The following is a 26,010-nucleotide window of genomic DNA, read 5'->3' on the forward strand; positions in this document are numbered from 1 at the left end:
AGCTGTAAAGTTTTTAACATCAGGAGGCAAAATCAACCGACTGGTGTCTGATAATTCAAACTTCCTAGATTGTCCAAAGTAACCAAAATAGTATCCACTGTCAGCATGCCAAATCCTACAGACATAGTAGAAGCAGTGCCAAAGGACAGAAAGGAAAAATGGATACTTTTAGAAGTGGAACAAAAGTGAGAAAATACCTGTCTACAATAACAAGTTCTGCAGCACTGTTCTAGAGTTCAGTATGCTTGTCATAAAAGAACAACAAAGAGATTGAAGTTCACTGTATAATGTAATTTGAAAGTAAAAAAATTTCAGAAGGTTGTTGTAAAAAACAGAAAACAAACAGTTTCACTTTATATATATGAAACTGAGGAGTAAAGGTACCAATATCTTGAATTGTTCCTACAGTGAGGTGATGCCAGCAGAGCAGGATCTACACAAAATTTCTTCAGTGATTTTATTTTTATTTTAAGTTTTAGCCTATATACAAGTCCAGCAAGAAGAGGAACTTTGAAGACGGTTCAACTGATCTGCCATAGCAGTAAAAGTATTCGTCATTTTTGTACCTGACAGAACCATCAATGGATGCTGTCACTACCACATTTTTCTCCTCTTCATGAAATAAGTCAACCACTTCAGTATTGTGTGCCCTCCAGCAGAGCTTCTCCTTTACTTGCTGAGGGAAAAAAGCAACATAACCACATTTGAGACAGTTCTGTATCCCACCATGGTTGCTAGCTTAGTGGACTTATCACCATGTCTGTCTGAAAATTAGAAGAGATGAAAAAGTAATCCCTCCATGAAACAGCCTGCAAATGGCATATGGTAGAAATGCCGCTCAAGGGACGTGGATAAATTAATTTACCTTCTTGGAAACACAATGGAATAATGCTAACACCATTTAATTATATTTTTCTTGTTTTTCACAGCATCAAGTTATTATTTCAAGCACAAGATATGATCTTTATATGCATGAAATATCTTTAGTCTCTTTAGAGCTCTGAATCCATTTTTCTCTCTCTTATCTTGGTATAATGTTCAAATTAAGAAAATCTGACAGATTTTTCCTTACTTTTTTTTTATTTTGTGACTCTTCTAAGAATGAGGCAATGTTCCAGCAGATAACATATCCTTCTGTTTAAGAAAGGAGAAGGCAAAACATCAACAAATTTCATTAGTGCTACACATTCACTTGTTGCTGCCATTTGCTCTTAGTAAACACTGGGCAAAATAAAGCAGGGACTACAGGTCAGTCATTTTACAGTGAATGTCACTATCTCATTGTCAAGCACAGAGTAGAAATAATGGACTATTAATTAATTAATATGCAAAGAAATGTATAAACTCATTTTGAGCAATGTGTAATTGACTGGAGAGGTTTGAAATGGAAAACACATAAAGTTTTTTCTTTAAATTACATGAGTGAAAAATAAGAGTCATCTTGCCAAGACAGTTGTCTATTGCACAGATGAGGTACAAAAGCTTCCTGGGGATTAAATTGGTTTTCAATCCTGGTAAAATGGATAAAGTTGAATTGTATACATGACGAAAGCTTAATGTTTTACAACCTTTTAGTGCACTCATGTGAAACAAGAATCAAAGAACCACTTTCCTTGTGACCCACAATTGCTAAGTTTCCTGCCTAGGCTTCCTCTTTCCTGATGAAGTTGCCTCATTTCTCATTTCTGCTACTAGACAGAGGAATCTTTTGTGTAATTCCAACTTTCATACTGGTCACATCTGATTTCTAGGACTGTACATCTGCAAGCAAGGAGGCTGGCAGAGAAGTTGACCTTTTCCTAACAAGGAAAAATCTGTAATTGGAACAGGAATTTGGTAGCAGCATTGCAGAGAACAGTGCAAAAAGCATGAAAAGCAAATACACAGTGACACAAACACAAAAAGGCAAAGGGAGAGTATCAAATGAATAGGTAATAACGTGGATACTTTTCCACCACTAATTAAAATCCTGTTCAGTGCATGCTGCCTTTCTGAACTCATTTACTGATTTGAATTAGAGAGGGTGGAAGCTCCTCTTCATTTTCAGTGTCAGTCTGTGGCTTAGTTTTGAAACAAATGGGAAAAAACCCCTCTTGTTCCATCCAATTTTTTACAGCATAAGAGCAGGAAGTTGGCAGAAAACATTTCTAATAGTTATTTGAGAAGAAAAGTGACACATTGAAGTAAAAAAATCTTTTATGACAGACCCAGAGATGGAAAATTGCCAGAGTGATTCCAAAGGTTTGGACAAGAATCAGACAGCAGATAAACTCTTGGACATTCTGCCAAATGAAAGCCAGATTTGGTGTGAAATTAGAAGTCTAGCAATGAGCTGCTAGCACAGACGCAAGTGCTTTTCTATAGTAGCAGTGTACTGCTGGAGCCATTATTGCGCACTCCGTAACAGTGTCGGAATCACGGCTCTTGGTACAGCCCCAGCTGCAGCTTTTTATTTAGCATTATTACTATGGATCTGAAATTTTTGCTTGTTCTTAGCAGTAATCTTTGCCCTTGGTATTGATACCATAATTTAGATGAGAAGTATATGCAGGGCACGTGAGTGAAAAAAACTGTAATGTCTTTTATGAAAACAATGCAACTGATAATGCTATAATGCTGAGCTTTAATCTACCATCCTTTTATACAACAAAACACCTTTTTCAATTATGCAGTTATAGCTTTGAAGGAAAAAATATGGCAACCTTTGGACCTTCGTTTCCACATTTTTGGCACATTTACAGCGTGATATTTTGCAGTCCTACAGACTGCCCTGAAGATGTTTACTCACCTTTACTGCCTGCCAAAAGCATTTTAGTGGAGATGTCTGTACACAGTACTGTCAGAGGACCTGAGGGATCTTTTGAAAATGGCAAAAGTTCTTTCATTAAGTCTCCCTAAAATAAAGAAATACATACATAAGTAAACACCACATATTTATCTTATAATACTTACATTAAAAATAATAATGCACCAGAGGTCGAGTGCCATTGATTTTATCTATTCAGTATTGCTGAACTCACATCTATTCAGACAGCTTCCAAAAAAGATAAATTCCTAAATCTACTGAATGACCAAGACAGCTGTGGTGTATTCTTCTGGATTGCTGTCTCTTGCACATCAAAATAACAAGCTATTTAATTCTTCAGGCAATTCAGTCTAGTTGTACCTACCCCTAATTCACCACTTACCCCTCATTTGCTGTGGAATATCATCACTATGTACCTCATTTGCTATTGAAAAGTTGTTTCTTGTTGCGAATGGGCCCATGATGTCTCCTACACCAACTTGCTATATTTTTCAAGTAAGCACCAGTACTGCCTCTTCAGGTTTGGGAGAACATGAGGGAGAATGTCTTGCCGGTAAGGAGATTCTTGATTTTGTCATCCATGTAATGATGATTAAAATCATGCCAGTGATGACATTACTGTCATCTGAACTTGGAGATTCCTAAAGGAATCTAAGCAGACTAATATATCAATGATGAATTAAAAAAAAACAAAACAACAAAGCCCACACATACTCTACTTAGATACATTTACCATCATACTCTACTTTTGCATGAAACATCTGCAAGGTTACCTTTTTGTTCTGAAAAATTCTTTCTATGACTTGCCTTTGCTGAGATTCCTATTAAAGCCTTACATGGCTGACCTATTATGATCACTGTCTGCCAGAATGACCAGTATTACCTATCATATGACTTCCCCTTCTTGCTGTATTTACTTTCTACCTCTTGTTTAAAGTAACAAGTTTTCTGGAATAGAGTCTTAAAAATCTGAGGTGATATGCCAACTAAGCCTTCGGCACTCAGTTGCAGGACTGGCTTTTCAAGATCATAATAGTTGTGGACACTATGTGTTAGAATACTATTCACTCCTGGTTTGTAACCCTCCTAGTGCTAGCTGGCTTGTGCAATGTTCCAGACATATTTCTCCTCTTCTGTGAGTAGGACACTCTGCCTTGCCTATCATCCTTTCTTAGAAGGTAAATGTTGTGAGTGAAAAATCAAATTCTAGACTTTCACTTAACTTTACAGTCAGTTTCAATTATTTCAAATCATGTTTCTTCATTTTCTACTTGCCATTACTCCCTGCTACAGTTATTAAAACAGAACTCATTTGTGTCCATGGAAGAAACTAATAAGCAAAAAATGCAATAAATGTCTGCTGCTGCAATTGCTAGTTAAAATGCAATTCTCCAAAGATTAGTGGAATTATCTTCTCAGTGGTCCAGTCCCATCCCAAAGACATTCAGCTAGTTACCTGACTACTCCATAGGCGGATACAGCCACTTTCATGAGCAGAAGCCAGTATTGGTGGGTGTCCTACTCTAGCCTTGGATGACTGTACATTCGTCTTTGGGTATTGGATATTCTCAGATGTAGCTGTGTCTTCTGCTTTGGAACACAAATGATCATAAATGTTATCAAAAACTTTTAGCACTGCTTTTGAATGCACAGCAATTACATAGCACTAGAAAAAAAGGTGAATTTCAAAATAAACTCCATCATCAAGATAGCATTACTCTGAAAACACTACAGGTATGGATAAAGACAAGTGAAAAGAAATCAGAACAATCTTCATGATCTTATCTAAAACAACCAGAACTATTGCTCTGTGATGCAGGGAACCTCTCTAGAGCAGAACCATTGATTTTACAGAAACTGCAAGCACAGGTGAGGGTGGAGAAGGAGCGCAAGACAGGGGTCATCAGGACAGCTGACAGGCTGTCATAACTAAATGGCACATCAATTCTGGAAGCATAGATTTCTATACTTATTTAGTCTATACTTATTTATTCAGTCCAAAACTTTTGCTAAATGCTAGGTGCAGGTCACAGAGAATCTTTTTTGAGTTTTTGCTGTGAATTCCCCAAAGCTGGAGATGCTGGCAGGTCCCATGAAGGTCCTCAGTCAAGTGGACATTCATTCAGTGGATGCAAGATTTAACAGGAGTGTCTGTTTCACTGGGCAGCTACAAGGCTTAGGAATATTCTTGTTTCAGGGCATGCTTTTTTTGCCAAATAAATTAATCTTAAATTCATATTGCAGATGATCAAATTTCTTGTTGTTGGTAAATTCTGCTTTCCATCAGAGGATGTCTAAAAGATTCAGAAGAATCTAGAGGATTTGCTTCTTGCAAATTCACCAACTCCATTTGTACAGCTTTAACTCTTAAGCACTTGGCTCTCTCTTAAGATTTTTGAAGGACATATATTATGAGAAGATTTTTCCTTCTAAAATTTCACCCACTTTTGAGGATTTTGTCTGTGAGGCCATTTGCTCATGCTCGACTCAAGTTGGCTCTTGCTGTACTGTTTCAATAATTCATTGCCAGAATATTTATATGGAAGAAAAGTCTGCGTAGTTGACATTTGCAAAAATTCTGAAAGGTGTCATCATGTCTACTTGGAAAAAAACCAGCAATTAAGGCCTTGCATATCTTGCATCCTGGCCTGGCTTTTGCGAAATAACTGCAAATCAGGAGGGAGCAGATGATGATGAGATGTCATCCACTAGTGGCATCCCAATTATTCTAAACACAGTTTGCCAGACAAACTCAGTTTCCATAGTAATCTGGGCAGAACTCACAGATCAAATGGAGAACGAAAAACATTTTTTCATACCTGTTGTTATTTCAGTATTAACTTTATCAGTTTCCACGTTTTCCTAAAAGCAAGGAATAAAATGTAACAGAATTAGAAAATGGAACTTTGATGTAACTACAGAACAGTTCTCTAGTTGAAATTATTTTAAGAACTTAATTTTTTTAGTTAGAGGATTCAGATATTCCCCCCATTTCCACCGAGTGTAAGACAAGACTTCCTTTGAAGAGAATCAAAATAAGAGAAGAAAAAGTCATAAATTAAATTAACAGGAATTTAGGAGCACGTTAAATGTAAATTTGGCTGAATAGAATTAGTTACTTAGGACAAGCAAAGTCAATAATTTACAATCATGTGAATGTAACCTAGATCTCTTTCATTTATAACATGCATATAGTCTTGTTACTGCCTTGAGCAAAAATTAACAAAGTGCATAAATACCAATAACATTTACTCACATCTGCATCTTCAGTAAGAGAATTGTCACAGTCTCTCATTTGTGCCTTACTATACAGGCTTCTGAGGATCCCCAAGGCTGACAGTAATTAGCCTCAAAAATTGCCAAGTCAAATAAGGCAGGAAAAACTATGCAGCCAGGAGTGTTTGAGGCATCTTAGAAGTCAAGTTGCTTCAATCTCATCCTACTTATTGATATGTAAAGCTTGATGTGTGGGGCTTTTGGGAATCTTTATAAGAGCTGCAAATGACTGTTCATTTTGTTATTCTAATGACTACACAGCACAGTACATTGAATACTTTAGTTTACAGATGCCAGTTAGGCCAGGTCTACTTGGGAATCTATTGAAGTGCATGCCCTGAAACAAAATGCTGGTAAGAATATGAGATGTAGCAGGATTTTGCCTACTTATCTTTTGTTGTTTGCAAATATGGCATGTTCTTCTGGCATAGAAGGGCAAAAAGTGTCAAAAAACCCATAATGCTATCCTTAGCAAAAAGAGAGAGATGTCTCAATCAACAGACTGAGACACTGGCATATTAATGGTAAATCAAAAAAAAAAAGGTACTGTCATTTGAAAGAACGCATCCAAGCAGGTGTGGCTGCAATGTAGATGTGGTTCTGCTTTTATTCACTACTTTATGATTTGACTGTTTTACCTTCTCCGTTGCATTTTTATATACCCCCCATTTGAAATTCAGAATTGCTAGTGATAAGCATCTGACAAACACGTTGATAGTCAGCTATCCTGTGTATCACAGAGCGAGCTGACTGACAACATATTCTTAATTGCCCACCTCAGTCAGTTTAGGTGAACAAAGTTCATTTCTCTGTAATTCCTGATATTTCGTTTTGTGCACAGTGTTATAGAGGCATTTTAGTAAGTTACAGGACTTTAAAACCAAAGCTGAAATGACAACAGAAATTTATTTTGAATGCCACCGAGTCCATGAAGCCATCATACCTACCTTATGTGGGTTCAAAGAACTGCTCTCGTGCTCTGGGATGGCACTGCCATCACCCCTCACAGCAGTAGAGGGCTGGGAACTCCTCTTCCTGTGTGAAAGAAAGTATTGAAGATCACTGACATTCTTGAAGACACTGTTTGATAACTGGAAATCAACATCACCCAGCATTATAAAGCAGAAAAATATAGCCTGAATTTACGAGACTGATTAGACACTGTCCCAGTGTGCCAAAAGGCAAGCCGGCGGGCAAGACAACCGATCTGGCTGAACAGGGAGATTTTGAAGGAAATTAGGGTAAAGAAGAGAGCCTACCAATTATGGAAAAAAGGGCTGGCTACTCAGGAAGAGTTTAGGAATATAGTTAGGTCATGTAGAAAGAAAATTAGAGAGATGAAGGCACAAGAACTTAATCTCGCCACTTCTGTGAAGGATAACAAAAAGTCGTTCTTGCTACATCAATAGCAAAAGGAGGGGCAAGAAAAACCTCCATTCTTTGTTGGACATGGGTGGGAATATAGTTATCAAAGGTGAGGAAAAGGCTGAGGTATTTAACACTTTCTTGACCTCAGTTTTCAACAGTAAGACAGGTTGTCCTGAGGACAGCTGGCTTCTGGAGCTTGTAGAAAGAGATAAGAATCTGAATAGTCCCCCTGTAATCCAGGAGGAAGCAGTCAGCAACCTGCTGAGCCACTTAGATCCCCACAAGTCTATGGGACCAGATGGGATCCACCCAAGGGTGATGAGGGAGCTGGCAAAAGAGCTCGCCAAGCTGCTCTCCATCATCTACCAACAGTCTTGGATCACTGGGGAGGTCCCAGATGATTGGAAGCTGGTGAATGTCACGCCAATCCACAAAAAAGGCCGTAAGGAGGACCTGGGAAACTACAGGCCCATCAGCCTGACCCCAGTGCCTGACAAGGTTATGGAGCAAATCATCCTAAGTGCAATCACACAGCACCTACAGGATGGACAAGGGATCAGACCCAGCCAGCATGGGTTTAGGAGAGGCAGGTCCTGTCTGACCAACCTGATCTCCTTTTATGACCAGGTGACCCGCCTGGTGGATGAGGGGAAGGCTGTGGATGTGGTCTACCTGGACTTCCACAAAGCCTTTGACACCATCTCCCACAGAATACTCCTGAAAAAGCTGGCAGCCCATGGCTTGGACAGGGGCACTCTGTGCTGGGTTAGGAACTGGCTGGAGGGCCGGGCCCAGAGAGTGCTGGTGAACGGGGCTGCATCCAGTTGGCGGCCGGTCACTAGTGGTGTCCCCCAGGGATCAGTGTTGGGCCCAGTTCTATTTAATATCTTTATTAATGATTTAGATGAGGGGATTGAGTCCACCATCAGCAAATTTACAGATGACACTAAGCTGGGGGGGAGTGTCGATCATCTGGAAGGCAGGAGGGCTCTGCAGAGGGACCTGGACAGGCTGGAGAGTTGGGCTGATTCCAATGGGATGAGGTTCAACAAGGCCAAGTGCGGGGTCCTCCACTTTGGTCACAACAACCCCATGTAGCACTACAGGCTGGGGACAGAGTGGCTGGAGAGCAGCCAGGCAGAGAGAGACCTGGGAGTTTGGATTGACAGGAAGCTGAACATGAGCCAGCAGTGTGCCCAGGTGGCCAAGAAGGCCAATGGCATCCTGGCCTGGATCAGGAACAGTGTGGCCAGCAGGTCCAGGGAAGTGATTCTTCCCCTGTACTCAGCGCTGGTGAGGCCACACCTGTAGTACTGCGTCCAGTTCTGGGTGCCTCAGATCAGGAAGGATATTGAGGTGCTGGAGCAGGTCCAGAGAAGAGCAACAAGGCTGGTGAAGGGACTGCAGCACAAGTCCTGTGAGGAGAGGCTGAGGGAGCTGGGGTTGTTCAGCCTGGAGAAGAGGAGGCTCAGGGGAGACCTCATCACTCTCTACAACTCCCTGAAAGGAGGCTGTAGCCAGGTGGGCGTTGGTCTCTTCTCCCAGGTAACTACTAGTAAGACAAGAGGACATGGTCTTAAGCTGTGCCAGGGGAGGTTTAGATTAGATATTAGGAAGAAATTCTTTACAGAAAGGGTAATAAGGCATTGGAATGGGCTGCCCAGGGAAGTGGTGGATTCTCCGTCCCTGGAGGTTTTTAAGATGAGACTGGATGTGGCACTTAGCACCATGGTCTGGTAACCAAGGCAGTATTGGATCAAGGGTTGGACTTGATGATCTCGGAGGTCCCTTCCAACCCAGCTGATTCTATGATTCTATGACTAAGGCTTGTTGGTTTTGTATATTTATCAAAGTAACTTGGCATTATTTGCATATTACACAGCCAACCTCTCCTGTCAGGAGTTTTGAGCAAATTAAATCCATAGTACATCAAAAATAACACTGGAACTCGCCCTCAGGAAGTGACAGGGAAAAATTCACTGCATGCCAATGGCTTGTTCCCTTTCATTTTACACAGTGCTTTGCTCTGCAAATAGTTTTTAATTAATTATAGAAACTTATTTTCAACCTGTTACGAAAATTCTCAGAAATAAGATTTTGTGGAAGAAAATCAGGAAAAAAAATTGGATGTGGTCTTTAGCATTTTTGTTTCCAAGTCAAGAAAAGTTCAGACTATGCTATTGAGTGATTCTTTCCACATAAAGTCACAGCTGCTATGTTTTGGGGAGGAGTATTTGAATAAGTAGGATAATGTAAAATCCATCTAGAAAGTATGCAGATGGGGTAGTCTACTTAAATTTGGTCAGATGGCCATGACTTTGCAATTTTAAGTGTCTAATTTTACAGACTTGCTAGCATGCTTGAACATTGTGTGTATGTGTATGATCAAATTCATCCAGATACCTTCCTAATAAATACAATACATCCTAGGCCTATATGATTCAAAGTCATTGTAGAGAATTTATGTTCAATTAAGTGGCACATGTAGTACATGTAGTAAATGCATAAGCTACTTGAAGGTTTTAAAGCAAGATAAGACCAGGTTTATAACTCATGACAGCAAAAAAGCTACCTAATTGCTAAAAGGTTAAAGCTGCATAAGTATTTAAACCATACTGAGTCCTTTTGGCTGCCATTGCCTTTGCATATCCATTGGAAGACAAGCACTTCTGAAATTACGTACAGATGCAATGCCTTTCTCTCAACATGAGCACATTTGTCTAAAATTCTTTTCTTCATCCAACACTACCAGCCTATGACAGCTTCTAGTTTGTTTTAAGATGAAACTTGACACTACAAACTTAAAAAAAAGAGAAATATATATCTATAAAGAATATATATAAAAATATACATATAAAGAAAAAATACTATAAGGAAAAAGCCTACTGTCACACAGTTATCTCACAGAGATAAGAGCAAGTGAATCTACAGTCATAGGAAAACTGATACCTGGCAAAAGCTAACTTCTGCTGAATTTTTCAATAGAATTGAGACTTATGAGGTCATTTAGAGGACAAAAGGATATCTGAGTGGAAAAAAGAACATGTAATATGGTTTGATTACAAAGGTTTTAGGATGGGAAAGCCAACTAATTGTCTGGACTTGAATTGATTAAATACAAATAAAATCTCAATTTAAATCAGCTATCTTAGACAAACACTACATCTTTTTACTGCAACAAAATTCCAAGTGATTGTGCCTGTCCCTGAGGAAGATAAAATGCATGGAGTTACCTGGAAGTAAAAGCACCATGTACAAGGAATAACATGGCATTGATTCCAGATTCTTGAGAAACTGAATCCTTGCTGTCTTCATTAGTTTCATGCCTGAAAATAAAGATGTTTGTACAGGATATGTCACATAGGTTGTGTATTGTTCCCAGAAAACGTTTCTAACTTAATTTGTAGTTAAAAAATTAAAACTTTTCATTTCCCAGAATACATATCACCTAAGTTTTAGACAGTTTTTCAGAATCAGTTAATCAGTTATGATGGATTAATGTCAGTGAAGATGGAATGATGAAAATTTCATTCAGCCAAGTATTTTCTTGAGAATTAGTATTGAAGAGACAAATAAAGTCTCATATGTTGAAGTTAACTAGCTAAGTTAGTTATCATAGTATCTTGTTCCCAGCATTCAAAAAGTCATCTGAACTCTCCTTACAAAGCATTGACTTTCCTGTCTTCCATGTATCCATATGAATTGCCTGCCTCATATATAGGGAGGCAAATAAAAAGTAAGAGCCAGAGTCAGAACTGCAGTTAAGTTCTGATTATTTCCCATGGTACAGAAAGACTCAGCTCATTTTCTCACAAACATGCCAATTTTACACCTTAAGGATGTTGTGAAACTGTTGGGTAGGATAATTAAGTATTGACTTTTTATGGTTTTAAAAGACATGTATTCCTTCACCAGCACAGGAATACTTCCATGCTGCAGCACTGAGTCTAGCCAGAAATACTGCCGTTGTTCACCTTACTGATGTAGCAGCTTAATGTGAGTAAGAGTAAATGGAACCATCCAAAGAGTGAGCACTCTTTGTCAATTTCTGTGAAAGATCTTTAATCTCAAACCTCCAAAACCACATTAGTTTTCTCCTCATTGAATGTGATTCCTAGTCTTCTAGGTATGTCCAGTGATACTGATAATGTAGAACATCTGGCATTATCATCTGAAGTAGCATTATTTCCACCTGTCCTCCCAAACACAAAAATTTCCAAAATAAGGATGTTTCTACAGCTCAGTAGCAGCCTCCAGTCAATGACAGAGTGATTGACATAGTGAGAGTTTCCTTCAGTGGCAGTGCTGAGTTATGTTAAACACTATTCTTAATTACATAATCCCTTCCCTAAATAACTCTCTCTCTTGATCACATCTCCTACCTGCACTGTCAGGACTAGCTAGCAAAGTAATTTGAAGTGGAAGGCAGGAGGGCCAACATAAATTGCTACTTTAACTCCTGCTTGTCAATCACCCTGTATATTTGGGCATCTTAGAATTTCCAGTATGCCATTTGGAAAGTTTGTATGAAATACTGGAGATCAAACAGCCTCCATGAAAGCAATACTTACAGGCATCTCACAGAGCCAGATTCAAAATCCCACAAAATTATTTCACCATTTGCACTTCCTGTAGCTATCAAACTCCATCCTTCTACTTTTAAAACAGCAAAACAGTTAATTTCCACAGAAGGTGCAAAATTCTACAAAGACAGTTAAAAGAAAAGTATGAGTAGGAGCAACGTGGACACTAGGCAGTGAAATGTTTTAACTGTTAAACTAACAAAATGCCTAAACAGACAGTGTCTACAATAACTGCATTTTGGATGCTATTCTAATACTACTGTATTTGAGCTACATAGAAGCACCAGAAGGAAGCAAGGAGTGATAATATTGGAAGACTCCCTGCTGCAGAGAACAGGGCCTCCAACCTCACCTGCTATTTACAGCACAGTTGCAATTTGAGCATGTAAAAACAGGTGTAAGAGCTGAAGATTAATCAGAAGTAGGTATCTACGGAGATACTATAATCAAGTTAAAGGAATAAGTCCCTTAACAGAGATATAATAACCTTTCCATAAACATCATCCAGATCTGTTACAGAGTTAGTGAAATTTTACAAAACAGGACTTAAATCTCGGGGACTATTCAAGTTAAATCGGTCAACCATTGAAACACAAATTTGATATCTTATTTTACCAAAGCAATAAGAAGAGAAAATACAATCACTTTGATACTCAACTTGATCTTTATGTGCCACTATTACTGAAGGTCAGCCTAGCTATAGTATAAATGATATTTCATTTCTAGAAGAGTTTATTTGAGAACCTCAACTTACTATATTTTATAGGAATGTGTATGTTCATAACATCTCCTTTTGTGTATTTATTTCAATGTACTGAAAAGTACGGAATCATTGAATGAATAAGGTTGAAAGAGACCACAATGGGCAATACTTATTTGGTTCTTAATCTGTTGCTAAAACATGAAATCCTTGGTGGCACAATAAACATTTTACTTTCCAATCTTCTATAAATGACGTGGAACTTTGAAGTGTTTCTCACCTCTGTATCATCACTCACAGAACTGATGTTAGACAGCAGCCGAATAGCTGGAAAAAAATCTTGTGAGGTGTCAGGCTTCAGTAACAGATATACAACTGGATTCCTTCGTGGAAAAGACACTGCATCAGGAAGCACCCATGCGACATGTAGATGTGTTTGAGTTGAGTTACCCTATTAAAATAACTGACTTAATGAAAGAGGAAGAAAAGGATTTCTCTAGTCATAAAAAAAAACATAGCAAGTGTATATCCAAAGCTTGTTTTCTGCGCCAAATTACAAAACCTGTTACAGGTATCAACTAGAACATGCCTACAATGCAAACTAAAGTTTCATCCAGAGATATTCCAGCTCACCTTAAGTTACTTGCTGTTATATTAGAAGCTGTGCAGCTGCGGAGTTCAGAGGTGTTAATTTTACTCAGTTTAACTACCTTCTTAAAATAAGCTGTCTCTTATTTATAGCTGTTTATTTCATTAACATTGCTACTCTCCAGTTCATATCTACCAAAACATCCAGTAAAACTGGTGGTTGTTCCAATTGTGTGAGAGAAGAAGCCACAGTTCAGCTATAGCCCCAAGTCATTGATTCCTCCTCATTGTGCCTAGAGGCAATTGGGAGTCACTTTGAGAGTTTTTCTGACTATAAGAAATAGCACCTGCTCTAACATTGATATTTCTGTCCATTCTGAGAAGTGTTACTGAAATCAGCCCCTTAGGTTTTCTACTGTTTTCATAGATGTCTTAAGCTCAAGAATGAAGAAATAATTAAGATTTTAGTAAATCTTATAATACTAAGTATATCAAACAAGAAATACTTCTGGTGAAGGATTAAAAATTGAGAGATCTATAGTAGACTCCTGCAAAGGATGAAATGTTTTGGGCTGCTACTCCAGTTTACCTTGCTAATTACTATATTTGGAGCCTTTTAAAAAGCTAATAACAACCTGTATTTCTCATTATCACAGAAACATGTGTGGGAAAATGTAGATCTGCACATATGTGAAACAGTATTAATGTACTGAGATTCATAGAGACTTGAAGGACATTGAACTCCTCACTAACCTGTTTGTCAAGGGATACATTTACATAATTTACAGTAAATGAACTGTTTTAACAATTTCAGTAATAGCCCTGGGGACCAATTGGTGTGATGGAGTATTTCAGAAAAGTCTGAATAGCAAAAGCAAACTCTGTATGAAACAGCTTTTTATTAGCAGGAAGCTCAAAAGGATAACTTATTTACTGAGATGAGAGCCTGTATGTTTTTTCCCCAAATGTATCGTTTGTCTAAAAGTTATTGCTTCTCCCGACAACCTTTGCTCCCTTGCGCATAGTAGATTTAAAGTTTCAGAAGAATTTTGTCCCAAGTAAAACATTCCAATTTGAGACAGAAAATTCCACAGAAACATGGTTTGTATGAGAAATGAGACTATAATTATTATGAAACTATATAAATGAAATTATAGTAAACTGCAAATGCATCTTGTTAGTTTTAGCTGAAGGGAACACAGAGTAGATGCTCAAAATCAAGCCCAGAAAGTCAATCTGATTTGTGTTTCTTTGTATCAGTTCCTAAGGAGCCACTGTTTTAACCTAGTAATTTTAATAAAAAGAAAATTAAAAAATCTTTTCACCAAAATATTCTCTTTAGAAACACCTTAAATAAGGTAAAAACCATCTATAGTAACAACAGCAATATTTTAAGGCCTTAAAGGATCTCTAACTACTGAAACCTCAATCACAAATGAAAAAGCAAATGCAAGGAAAGAAATTATCAGAATGCTGAAAACCAGCAATGGACTAATGAACATTTCAACACTAGACAGAAAGGCAGAAAGCTAATTTGATGACACTGAAAAACTAGATTGTTCCTTGACAGTTTCTAAAAGTTCTGTCCCTTGACAGTTTCTAAAAGTTCATCTAATAATTAATGAAAAAGTCCTATTTTACCTCAAAATTTAGGGGCTACCAAATGAAATTAGGGGGAAAAAAAAAGTCTATTTGAAAAACCTGAATGATTTTTATCTCCCCTCTCTGTTCCAAAACAAGAAGTGCATGTTGACTCTCATCAGCCTTCAGATAGGCTATCTTCAGTACGCGATGCTCATCTTCTCTGTGCTGGGCCAAAGGCAAGGCTTTAAATTCTTGCCCACTTTCAAACTCCCAAATTTTCACCGTTCCTACACAGGGATGACAAAATGTAGAAAAGGGAATGAACTTTCATCCATATCCTGTACTTCAAAGTCAGAAGCTTGAATAGGATCAAACAGGGAAAAGACAAGAAAAATGAAAATCTAACTTAAGGCTGAGAGCTAGGTCACTGGTCTTTCAAAAATTGCAACAGTGTATGTGTTTCTTAGCAAAGCAGACTTAGGGACAAAAAAATATACCAGAATAGACCTTTACCACTACTATGCCCTCAATTCTTCCATCTTTTTTCCCATGTCTATTTTGTTCTGCAGCCCAGGATAAAAGACTTCTTCTTACTTTACTTCTGCTTCTGGATAGCATTATCAGGGAGCAAGCAGAGTGTGAGAAGACTTAAAGTTCTGAGCTACATCAATGAGCAGAGGGACCTGACTGCTGGACTTATCCCACAGAGCTACTGAGAAGAAGGAGCTACAGAAATTTCTTAAGTGATGAAATTATTATATATAACTTCCCTTTTGTAAGACTTGACAGCATTCACCTTCTGTTGTGCTCTTAAGATCCATAATGAATGCAGTCTCTGCTCCCAAGCAGAAACAAGAAATATTAGCCAGTATGCTGTGTGGAAAAGGCCATCATCTCCTCTTCATGTGAGGCATATTTCATATATTTTATGTATTTTAATAATTCAGGTGTGTACTCTTGAACATTTGAATGTGAGAATTATTCAGTCATGTTAACAAATCATAAAATTATTAAAGCTTCCTGAAGAATTCAGTGTGCATTTGTGTATTGGTGAGGTCTTGTCACGTTACCTAAAATTCATGCACCCTAAACAACAGATGTGAAAAATTAAGGAAAAAAAAATCTATCTATCTATCTATCTATCTATCTATCTATCTATCTATCTATCTATCTATCTATCTATCTATCTATCTATCTATCTATCTATCTATCTTCTAGTGTTCAGTGACTGCAGACACTATAAAATTGAGCTTAAATACTAGAAAATTTAAAACCTCCCATTCTTTATCTGCAGCTGTTTAGTTATAGATCTAGATATTAAGTCTTATGAGGAAACAACTTTTCAGACCAAGAGCTTTGGAGACAGTCTTCCAGAAAGTAACACACTATCAAAGTACCAGAGCCCAAGCAGCCAAAAATCACCTTTCTGTGAAGCACCTATCAAATAAAACCCAACCAAGACACCCCACACCCACACCCCACAGCCCTTCCACAGACTGGCAGCTGTGCATTCAAAATTAATTATGCTGTCACTGAGATAGTCAAGACAAAGATATCTGTCTGCTCATGTAATATGTCATTAAAAAAAATGTAATAAAAATGTAGTAATTATTTAATTGCTTTACCATCACATGCCCCAGTAGCAACATAAAAACCATTTATTTCAATGGCTGCACAGGTCACTTCAGTATTCACCCCATGTGCATCTTCGATTTGATATATCTGATATCCTGTTTCTAGGTCCCAGACCTGAAAAAATAATATGATAATTATTTGTAATACATCCTCTAAAACTTGGCACACAATGTGTTCTAATGTAATTGGAGAAATGACTGTCAATAGCAAATTTTCACTTCCTGCTGTCTCTGTTTCACATCTCTGTTACAACAGCACACTACCAAGTTCTTTTACTGAAATACTAGTGTATTTTCCCTGAAAATGTCCCTGTCCCAGAGAAGCTATTCTGGCAAGGAGAGGCTCTATGTAGTATGTATGCTGTGAGAAAGACCCCTGCTAATTCAGAGAGACTGATGTTAAATCAAATTAGTATTTACAGTGCAAAAGCAAAGAAATCTAACTAGAAAGGATGGTTTCAGTTAGAATTTCGGTGCAGAATATAAAAATCAGGCTTTACATAAACATTTGTTCCAAAAATGTAGGAACTATCTCTGGTCATTATCTAATTCTTTTAGAAATTTAAGCAATGCCTTAAAAAGTTGGTTGCTGTAGTGGGATAGCTCAGATTCAACTGGATTTATGAAGTACCACTGATTTCATATGCAGTGTCTGGATCTGATTTTCTGCAGCACCAAATGCCCCAAACTATTTTGTAATTGTAATCGTGCAGCCATTGTGGTCTAGGGAAGGCAGGGTTTACAGCGAGAAATAACATCTTTACTGATTGTATAAACTGAACAAGCCTATACACAAACCAGCTTTTTTCCTCAGGAATGGCACACATCACCAGCTGGCCCAATAAAAGATGCTACCTCTCCCTACAAATCTTGCCATCTAACCTACCAACAGCTGATGAAAACTACAGATTCTTGATACCTCTGATGATCACTGTCACACTGTTAAAAAGAAAAGTTGGATCTTCTGAACCCAAATAGGGTTTATCATGGCTACCACTTCCCTGGAAGTAAAAAATAGCCACAAAACCAACACTTAGAATAATAAACACTAATAACTTATCAGATTGCCCAATAAATTATTCGAGACAAAAAAGCTGAGACTTTTATTTTTCAGTATAAATGGTGACAACTTACCTTCAGTATTGACTCAGTGCAAATGGTGAGAAGCTGGTGAAGAATCCTGTTGTAAATCAGAGCATTGATGCTTTTCTCATGTGTTTGTGGCAGCTGTCTTGTATCTTCTATCACGTTAGCTAGGGGATAAATATCAATGACATCTGAACCTGCACAGGGTGAGAGAAGTGAGAATATATATATTTTGTCCATAGTATCAGTTACTTTCCCTGGACATAAAAGGATTTTATGTAAACCATAGGGTTCGTTTGCGTTCTTCTGAAGAGGATAAGGAATATTTTCTGTTTCTTGAGAATACCTGTTTTCTGAAGCAGAAAACATTCACACATGCTCCCCACAAAGCACCAGTGAAACAATGGCTAAGTATTTACCTACCTTCAACAACCATCTGCCCACCTCTGATAGGATTGATTCTCTGACTGCAAATTACTAGGAGTCATAAATCCCCTAGTCCCAGAGTTGGTTGGCATGGAATAGAATGAACCCAAATAAATAAAAATCTAACTGTGAGATTTATCACTAAAATAAATTCTGGTATCTGCTTTGTTCTTACAGACAAAGCAATTCTATCTGCAGGGAATGATGATGTCTTTCCCGTACCTTCCTTTATAGAGCACTGCGAGTCTGAATGGTGTTTTCCAGACACCTTCCAGTGTTCTTGGATTAGAAGAGTTGCAAAGACAGAAGCAGATGGGAACAACAGGACAAAAGAAAGGACAAGGTCTGCACAATACTCTTAAGCCAGAATGCACATGCAGTATCACTGCCGATCTACCAGCAGAGGAGTAGAAGTGAGTACACAGCAAAGGATGAAATTTCCTAATCCCTGGTGTAAATCCAGGCACAGAGGCCAGCAGCTTGGAAAAGGCACAGAAGGAAAGCTATGGCAAAATTCGAATGAAGCATGAAGGAGAGCCATGATTTATGGATGTTATTGAACTACTAAGTGAAAATCTCCTCTGTAGAACCAGGTACGTATCCATGATAATTAATTATTTACAAGGGCAAAGTTACCTCGTTCTGTCAAGGATTGATCTGTTTATATTCTCTACATTACTAAGCCTTGAAAATCTCACTAACTTAAATTTGAACTAAAGATAGTATCTGTATCCTTTAGTAATCAAAAGATTCAGCAGAAACTACCAGTTCACTGAAAATAAAATGTTTCGCATTCATCTGAGATTTGACAAGCTTTGCAAGCTTTGTGCCTTGTTTCTAATCCAAGGATAGAAAAACCTGTCTCCAAAGACAACTACCTTATTTTCCTGGTATGACTTAGGCCTCTATAGTCCCAGAAGAAGCTCAAAGCTGGTTTTTTTTTAGTGACTACATCTCTGGGGCAGACAAACCCTTCTGGTTTCAAGAGTCTCTGTCTTAGATACAGAAGACTAACATCCTTAGTGACAACTAAAAAGGTCTGGTCCCTCAGAGATTCCAGGCTCCCTGCTACAGAGTCAGCAAACAGAGTCCAAAATTGAGTTCCCACAATATTTTATCTGAGTCCCACAGAACTCAGATTGAGTTCCCACAATATTTTATTCGTCATCAGTCGAGCAGTACTTCTGTTGACACCACAGATTGTGGGGTTGTCTGTAGCTACTGAGTTAAATAAGGAGTTTGAATATACTTGTGAAGGCTCCATAGAGACTTTATGTTGCTGTTTTGACCTCCAAATGGGAGGAGGAGGGTGCTAGAGGAATTGTTAGGGGAAGATCAGCAAGCTTAGTAGCTTTAAATAAATTACAAGTCTATAGAACAATATCTGTAGTTTAATTTTGCTATGGGAGGCTCACCTCACCTTCAGAGAAGCCTTTCTCATTTCCTTTGGTTCTTGCATTTAATTCCTATGCTGCATATTTTCATGCCTATTTTGATATTGAAATTAACACCAGATATAACCCACTTTAAAATGATCTTATTGTGCAAATACCCTTGCCTCTCAGTATTCTGTATATTCTCATATATTCTATTCCTGAACTCAACTTCAGTTGTATGCAATCATAAAGGAAATCACCATAAAAGAAATTGCATTCTAGGAGAAGGGTCACGCTCTCATACATCAGCTGCAATAACATACCAGTGATAAGTACGCCGTGATCATTGTCAAATACCATGGGAAAGGTATCCAACTCTTCAGGACTCACTTGATTATCATGGAAGACCTGCAGCGGTGCAAGGGTTTGTATATCCCACACTCTAAAAACCTAGAGGATGAGAGAGAAGAGAAGAGAAAAGCTAGTTCTGTATCCTGATTGGATTGTCAACTACATTTTGTTTCTATGACAGTAATATTATAGCTTCCAATATAAATCACATTGTTAAGCATCCCAAAATAAGCAATACAAATATCAGAGGTATCTCTTTAGCCATTCTACTAAGCATAAAAGGCACGGAAAGTCTGAATTTTCTAATCTTGGCCTGATAAGTCCACAGGATAACCAGATCTCATGAGAGTTGGTTCTATTCCTTAATGACAAGATGTCTCCGTTGTGTCATAATTTTCAGTCACATACAGGTAAATGCCAGTTGTTTAAAAACTTATATTTGAATTGAACTATGAAATGGTGTGCAACAGTACACAGATAAATTCCAGAGGGTTCTGGATAAAGAAATTCCTAAAACTTTTAACTGACAGCAGATGTTGAAGAAAATCAGGATCAGGACACATTGCAGAAGTATCATTTTTATGCATCTAAAATTCTTGTGTTCTCCATAGGAAAATGCTATCAATCACAGTCAGGGTACCATCCTCTGAGAAGCACTAGAGGGATTAGATGTATTAATTCTCACTTTCAGTTTCAACAGAAAACACAGCACCTGCTTTAAACTCTCGAATTGCTCATCAATAATCGTATGTTAGCAGCACTTATTCATCCTTCCTGTTCAAAAGCTGTGTTGAACTTACTGCTATCCCATGCAAACTGCTCTCAAGTCTACAACTTTCTCATGAGGGGAAGAGGAGGGGCAGGCACTGAGTTCTTTGCTGTGGTGACCAGTGACAGGACCCCAGGGAATGGCCTGAAGTTGTGTCAGGGCAGGTCTAGGTTGGATATTAGAAAAAAGTTCTTCACCCAGAGGGTGGCTGGGCACTGGAACAGGCTCTCCAGGGAAGTGGTCACAGCACCAAGCCTGCCAGAGTTCAAGAAGTGTTTGGATGGTACTCTGAAACACATGGTTTGACTCTGAGGGATGGTCCTGTGCAGGGTTAAGGGTTGGACTTGATAGTCCTTGTGGGTCCCTTCCAACTCAGCATATTCTGTGATTCTGTGATTCTGTAACATTGCAAGAATCCATGATTTAATTTCTCAGATCCCATGGCTTTCAGTGTGGTGTATTTCCCTGCACAATAACCCTACTATGCTCTCAGAAGTTATTCTGTCATCACATCTGCCTGCAATTCTTATTTACTTGCTAAAACTGTGGAGACTTTTATATAGACATTTGTGCAAGTTGTTTGTATTCATTCGATTATGCTACTATAGGTGGGGCTGCACTTTTAATTGGGATTTTAACAGAAGACACATGTTGGTACAATGCTTTTATCAATATTCTGAGTGTTGTGGGCATTGACAAAAGTCATAATCTGATTTTAAAGGGTATTACAGTGGATCCAGCAAAATTCAGAAAAGGGAAGAAACAGATACATCAATCAGTGCTTAAACAGAGCAACTTTGGCAATTCATGCATGAGTGTTTAAGAATGTTAAGTAGAAGAAAATTTCTCCTTAATATTTTGTTTGTTTTCAGGAAAACTCAAAAAGGACTCTGAATAACTTCTCACTGAGATTAAATTTTCTCTGCGAGAGTACTGAGTCAAAAGAATCACGTCCATCACATTTCTCTGATCAACTTGTGATTACATTTCAGGAGTTCACTCAGACATGCAATTTCTAAAGCACACAAAAAGTAAAACAGGCATTGAGAAGACTTGAAAAAGGAAATCCATTTGAACAGAAAAAAATTACGGAGCTGTTCATCCAGCTGAGAGTAGAACAGCAAAAACCAGAAAACGAATCGGTGATGAAAGTTGAGAAAGTTAGGGCAATATTGCAGGTGGATCACCAAGCTCAATTCTGGTACACTCACAATTAGAGCATGTAAAAACAGGTGTAAGAGCTCAAGATTAATCAGAAGGAGGTATCTATGGAGATATTACAGTCAGGTGAAAATCATAAATCACTGAACAGAGATATAATAACCTCCCAGATCTGCTATAGAGCTAGTGAAGTTACACAAAACAAAAGTGAAGACAATTCTAATAGTCTCATGGACTATTAGAGTTAAATTGGTCAGTAAGTAAATATGGATTTGATGTTTTATCAAAGCAATAAGAAAAGAAGGTATTTTTACAGCACAAATGAATATAAGTAAGAGCCTATTTATTGCTGCTTGTTCAGCTGTTAATGCCAGTACCACATTAAGAAAATGCAGTTATTTAGAGTGACAGCAAAAACCTAGACACATCACAGTATTCATAAATCTCTTCCCTTCCTTATGGCTGCCTCCCATGGGCAGGGATGGAGAGATTACATAAACCAGTGTTCCACATGAGTAACTCCCACACAAGGAGTCACCAGCATGGCCCTGAGATACGATGTCACTGCTGTTCATCTGCATCAGCCCACATGACTGTGCAGGAATTCATGCATGAAGAGAGGCAACAAAAGGCATGCTTATTTAGAAATTAGGAGGTGACTGGGGGGAGTTATCTGACTGTTTCACTGACAGTAACTTTACTGTCCTACTTATTTGTTGAAGAATGTCCCACAGCAGCCTGAGAAATACCAGGAATTCCTGAAGACCTCTGAAAACATATTCTTTATGGCAAAATGCTTCAATACTGTGTCTTCTGAAATAAAAAAATAGACTATATACAAGCAAACAAAACATATTAGGGAGGAGAAGGAGTGTGGAAAGAAAGAGCTTCAAGTGCTTTTGGAAACAACCCACTGTTTCCACCTTACAGGAAAATCTGAGCTGTACTTCCAGCAACATTATATCTACAACAGTGGATTACATTAATGAAAAACTTGTTTGGTTTAGTTGTTAGCAGAATTGGCCTTGACCCACAGATAGACCCACAGATAGACCTTTTAAGAGTTAGCAGAGCAGGGATTCTTGCCTGTCTTCCCATACTGTGGACAGCCTTCTTCCCAAAGTCAGTGGATGCGCTGGCACTCAGTGGGTGCACATGACATCTCTTTCCTATCTCTGCTGCAACAGCCTCAGCAAACTATGCTGTCACTCTCTCCAGGACTGCAGTCTGGATCAGTTCCCTCTGTTCTGGGATGTTCTTCTTGTGGTGTTCATTTTTGAACCCAATGGCAAAACCATGTAGTTACAGATGGAATTTCCACAGACACTAATAGAAATTGGGAACCAAATCCCTCCAGAATTCAGTGGGGGTTCTTGCCAAAACCTTCTGAGATCCCTTAAAAAATTTAAATGTGTATATTTGCATTCATAAACACTTTTCTTTTGAGAACCACCTTCCTTTAAGCCCTAAAATTCATAACATAGAAAAGAAGCCTGAAATATTTTTTCCATCAGCTTTAAAGCCTATCTTTTATGAGCACGTAAAACCAGCAACACACCTCTCTTCTAATTTTCTTAATCCACTCACAGAGGTAGACAGAGAGCAAAAGATTCATCTTCAAAACTAAAACATGAAGAGCAGAGGGAAACGGAAAAAAGATGGCAAATAGGCCCAGAAAAAAATTGGTAAATAAATCTTTTATATAGTCTTAGTACAATAAAGTTTAGGCTCAGGAACAGTTATCTCCTGCTGGGTTGTTATGAGGATGCCACTGTGGAAATACGCTTTGATTTTGGAAGAAGAAAATCCTCTTGTTCTCCTTTCTATCTGTAATTAACTGAGATAGGGAAGGACTAAAGAATTTCAGGTTTTGCCCCTCCCTCTTCCCCCGTCAAAATATAATCCCTTCAAATTACTGCTAGTTAAGAATAAGAAAGTGAATTTTAAACACTGTTCTGCATAAAATATCTCAACAACTCTCTAGAGAAAACAGTAGCACACTTTTAGTGCTTCCAAACTATCACATCATGCTGATACTTTTTGTAAGTTAAGGAATATTTGGTTTTTTGAAAAAGTCAGCTTTCCTCAATCACTGAATGGTGATGCTGCAAGTCTTTAAAAGAACTTATGAAAAAAAAACACTTTTGCAGGAAAATCCAAAATCCAAACACTCTTGGGGCAGAAAGAAGTTGCATTAGCCAGAGCATTCACTGTAGACATAGACAGGAAGAGCAAGCAATAATTAAAGCTGATTTTCTGTTGAAGTGTTTAGTTTATCTGCCCCTATTTGCTCTATTGTTCAACTGTTTGATGGGGTCATTGAAGGCTCCATGGTCTAAGTGAAAAAATTTACAAATTCATACAGAACACCTTATCCCTTAAAGACAAAAATCACCAGGCATGAATGTCAAAATGCAGTTCTGCTTGCCGAGTTATTTAATAGACTAAGTTATCTGCAGAGAGTGCCGATGTGTGTCTTGTGATCCCTGAAGGTGATCCTGCAAAGTGCTACAACTCCCTGTAATAGTAAGAAGACTTAGGAACAAATTAATGTCAATGGGATTATTTGTGAGGTTAAGGCAAAGAGGATTTAGCTGTAAGCACATTAATGCAATGTGGTGCAGTAGATGGTACTATAACTAGTGCCTTATAGAGATAGTAATTTGGCAAAGTTCAAAATTATGAGCATTTCAAATCACTTCATCAGACAGTATAATTAACCTGGCAATATATAAAGGTAGTTTCCTTTTCCCAAACATGAATGGATCCTGGAGAGAAATCAAACTGTTATATGCAATAGTCTAATTGCATAGTAATGAGCCTGAAGTATATTTACTGGGTGCTGCGATTGAGAGTGTGTAAAGGTTCTGTATGTCTGTCTCTGTACTGTGTGTGTGGTGTGCTGACAGTAGATATAGCTGCCCACTAATGCAAAGATAAAATAATACTCAACACTTCCGTAGAACAGTTTCAGTGGACATTTAGATGGTGTGGGGGTCAGAAAGAGGAAGCAAGAAGTGTAGGATAGAGAGAGGTAACTGCCCATGAACACCTGGATCAGAAGACCTATAAAGCAGTCAGGTTCCTCCTGTCAATCTCCAGCCAGTCTTAGAATGATTCTCTCACCTTAGACATAGTTTTTGAAGTACAGAACAGCTGAGGTTGGAAGAGACCTCTGGAGGTCACCTTGTCTAACTCCATTGTTCAAGTGAGGCCACATAGAGCAGGGCCATGTGCAGATGGATTTAAAATATCTCCAAGGACAGAGACTCCACAACCACTCTGGGAATCCTGTGCCAGTGCTTGGTCTCCCTCACAGTAAAAGAAGTATTTCCTGATGTTCAGACAGAATCTCTTGTGTTTCATTTTTCATTGCCTCTGGTCCTGTCATTGGGAGCCTCTGAAAAGATCCTGGTACCATCTTCTTTACACCCTCCCTCCCGATATTTATATACATTAATGAGATATCCCTTGAGACTTCCATAGGCTAATTATGTAGGTTTTTTTTAAAGACTACCCAAGACACAAAGTAACTTGAATTAAGGGAAATGGGAGAGGAATTAACACAAAATTGAGTAAGTTACACGAAAATTCTGAAGAATATTAAATTTTCTTGAAGGATTATGCAATATAAGAGGAGAATAAAATTCTTAATATCTGGGAGAAACAAATAAACCAAAGAGAATGAAAGTACATCAGCAAGGCAACTTTAGCTTTCAAAGCAGTATACAAAAAATGTACCTTATATAGACGTTGCCACATAATTTTTGTGAAGAATGACTGGAAGAGATTTCCCAAATACCTCTTTTTCAAATTATCTAAATTAAATTTAATATTGTTGATATACAGTACATTCCAGTAACAGCCATGATTAGCAATGGCTTCACATAAATTAAGCATTGTGCTTCCAGCTGAGCTGCTTTCATTTTTCGGGAAGACAAATGACTGTACTATAAACATATCCTTAAAACAATGTCAGGTGCTTTCAAAACAAGTTAGACAAACATCCACACTAACCGGCATTGATACAATCACCTACTCAGTTCCAGACAAACAAAATACACATATGACTTCCCACTGGGATATTGAACAGCCAGTTTGCCATTAAGCAGATCTGGGAGAGAGGACTGGAGACTGATAACATTAAGGTTTGAGTTAATTTGCGAAAGTCAGAAAACACAAAAATTAATAACATATCTTACTTTCCTTTATCTTCTCTGAAATGCTAAAAATCTGCCCTTGAGTTCTGTAAGAATAAAGCTAACATAGTTATAACAGAGTAATTTTGGATGGCCAGTTTTA

The 26,010-nt window shown here is 38.1% G+C and overlaps 1 protein-coding gene across 1 annotated transcript in view; it reads right to left on the reverse strand.

Annotated features, from left to right (window-relative positions):
- WDR64 (WD repeat domain 64) overlaps positions 1 to 26,010 on the reverse strand; it is a 63,170-nt gene continuing 37,160 nt past the window's right edge. Inside the window, exons 13-25 of the mRNA XM_064648699.1 lie at positions 19,751 to 19,877; positions 17,674 to 17,822; positions 16,531 to 16,654; positions 15,023 to 15,192; positions 13,014 to 13,184; positions 12,022 to 12,152; positions 10,684 to 10,776; positions 7,030 to 7,117; positions 5,626 to 5,668; positions 4,263 to 4,396; positions 2,789 to 2,894; positions 567 to 676; positions 1 to 115 (exon numbers count right to left, since the gene is read on the reverse strand). Coding sequence (XP_064504769.1) covers positions 636 to 676; positions 2,789 to 2,894; positions 4,263 to 4,396; positions 5,626 to 5,668; positions 7,030 to 7,117; positions 10,684 to 10,776; positions 12,022 to 12,152; positions 13,014 to 13,184; positions 15,023 to 15,192; positions 16,531 to 16,654; positions 17,674 to 17,822; positions 19,751 to 19,877 — 1,377 coding nt within the window. The 3' untranslated portion in view covers positions 1 to 115; positions 567 to 635. The remainder of the gene's footprint in view (positions 116 to 566; positions 677 to 2,788; positions 2,895 to 4,262; positions 4,397 to 5,625; positions 5,669 to 7,029; positions 7,118 to 10,683; positions 10,777 to 12,021; positions 12,153 to 13,013; positions 13,185 to 15,022; positions 15,193 to 16,530; positions 16,655 to 17,673; positions 17,823 to 19,750; positions 19,878 to 26,010) is intronic.

This window comes from Pseudopipra pipra, chromosome 3 (assembly GCF_036250125.1).
Source record: "Pseudopipra pipra isolate bDixPip1 chromosome 3, bDixPip1.hap1, whole genome shotgun sequence".
NCBI classification, from domain to species: domain Eukaryota; kingdom Metazoa; phylum Chordata; class Aves; order Passeriformes; family Pipridae; genus Pseudopipra; species Pseudopipra pipra.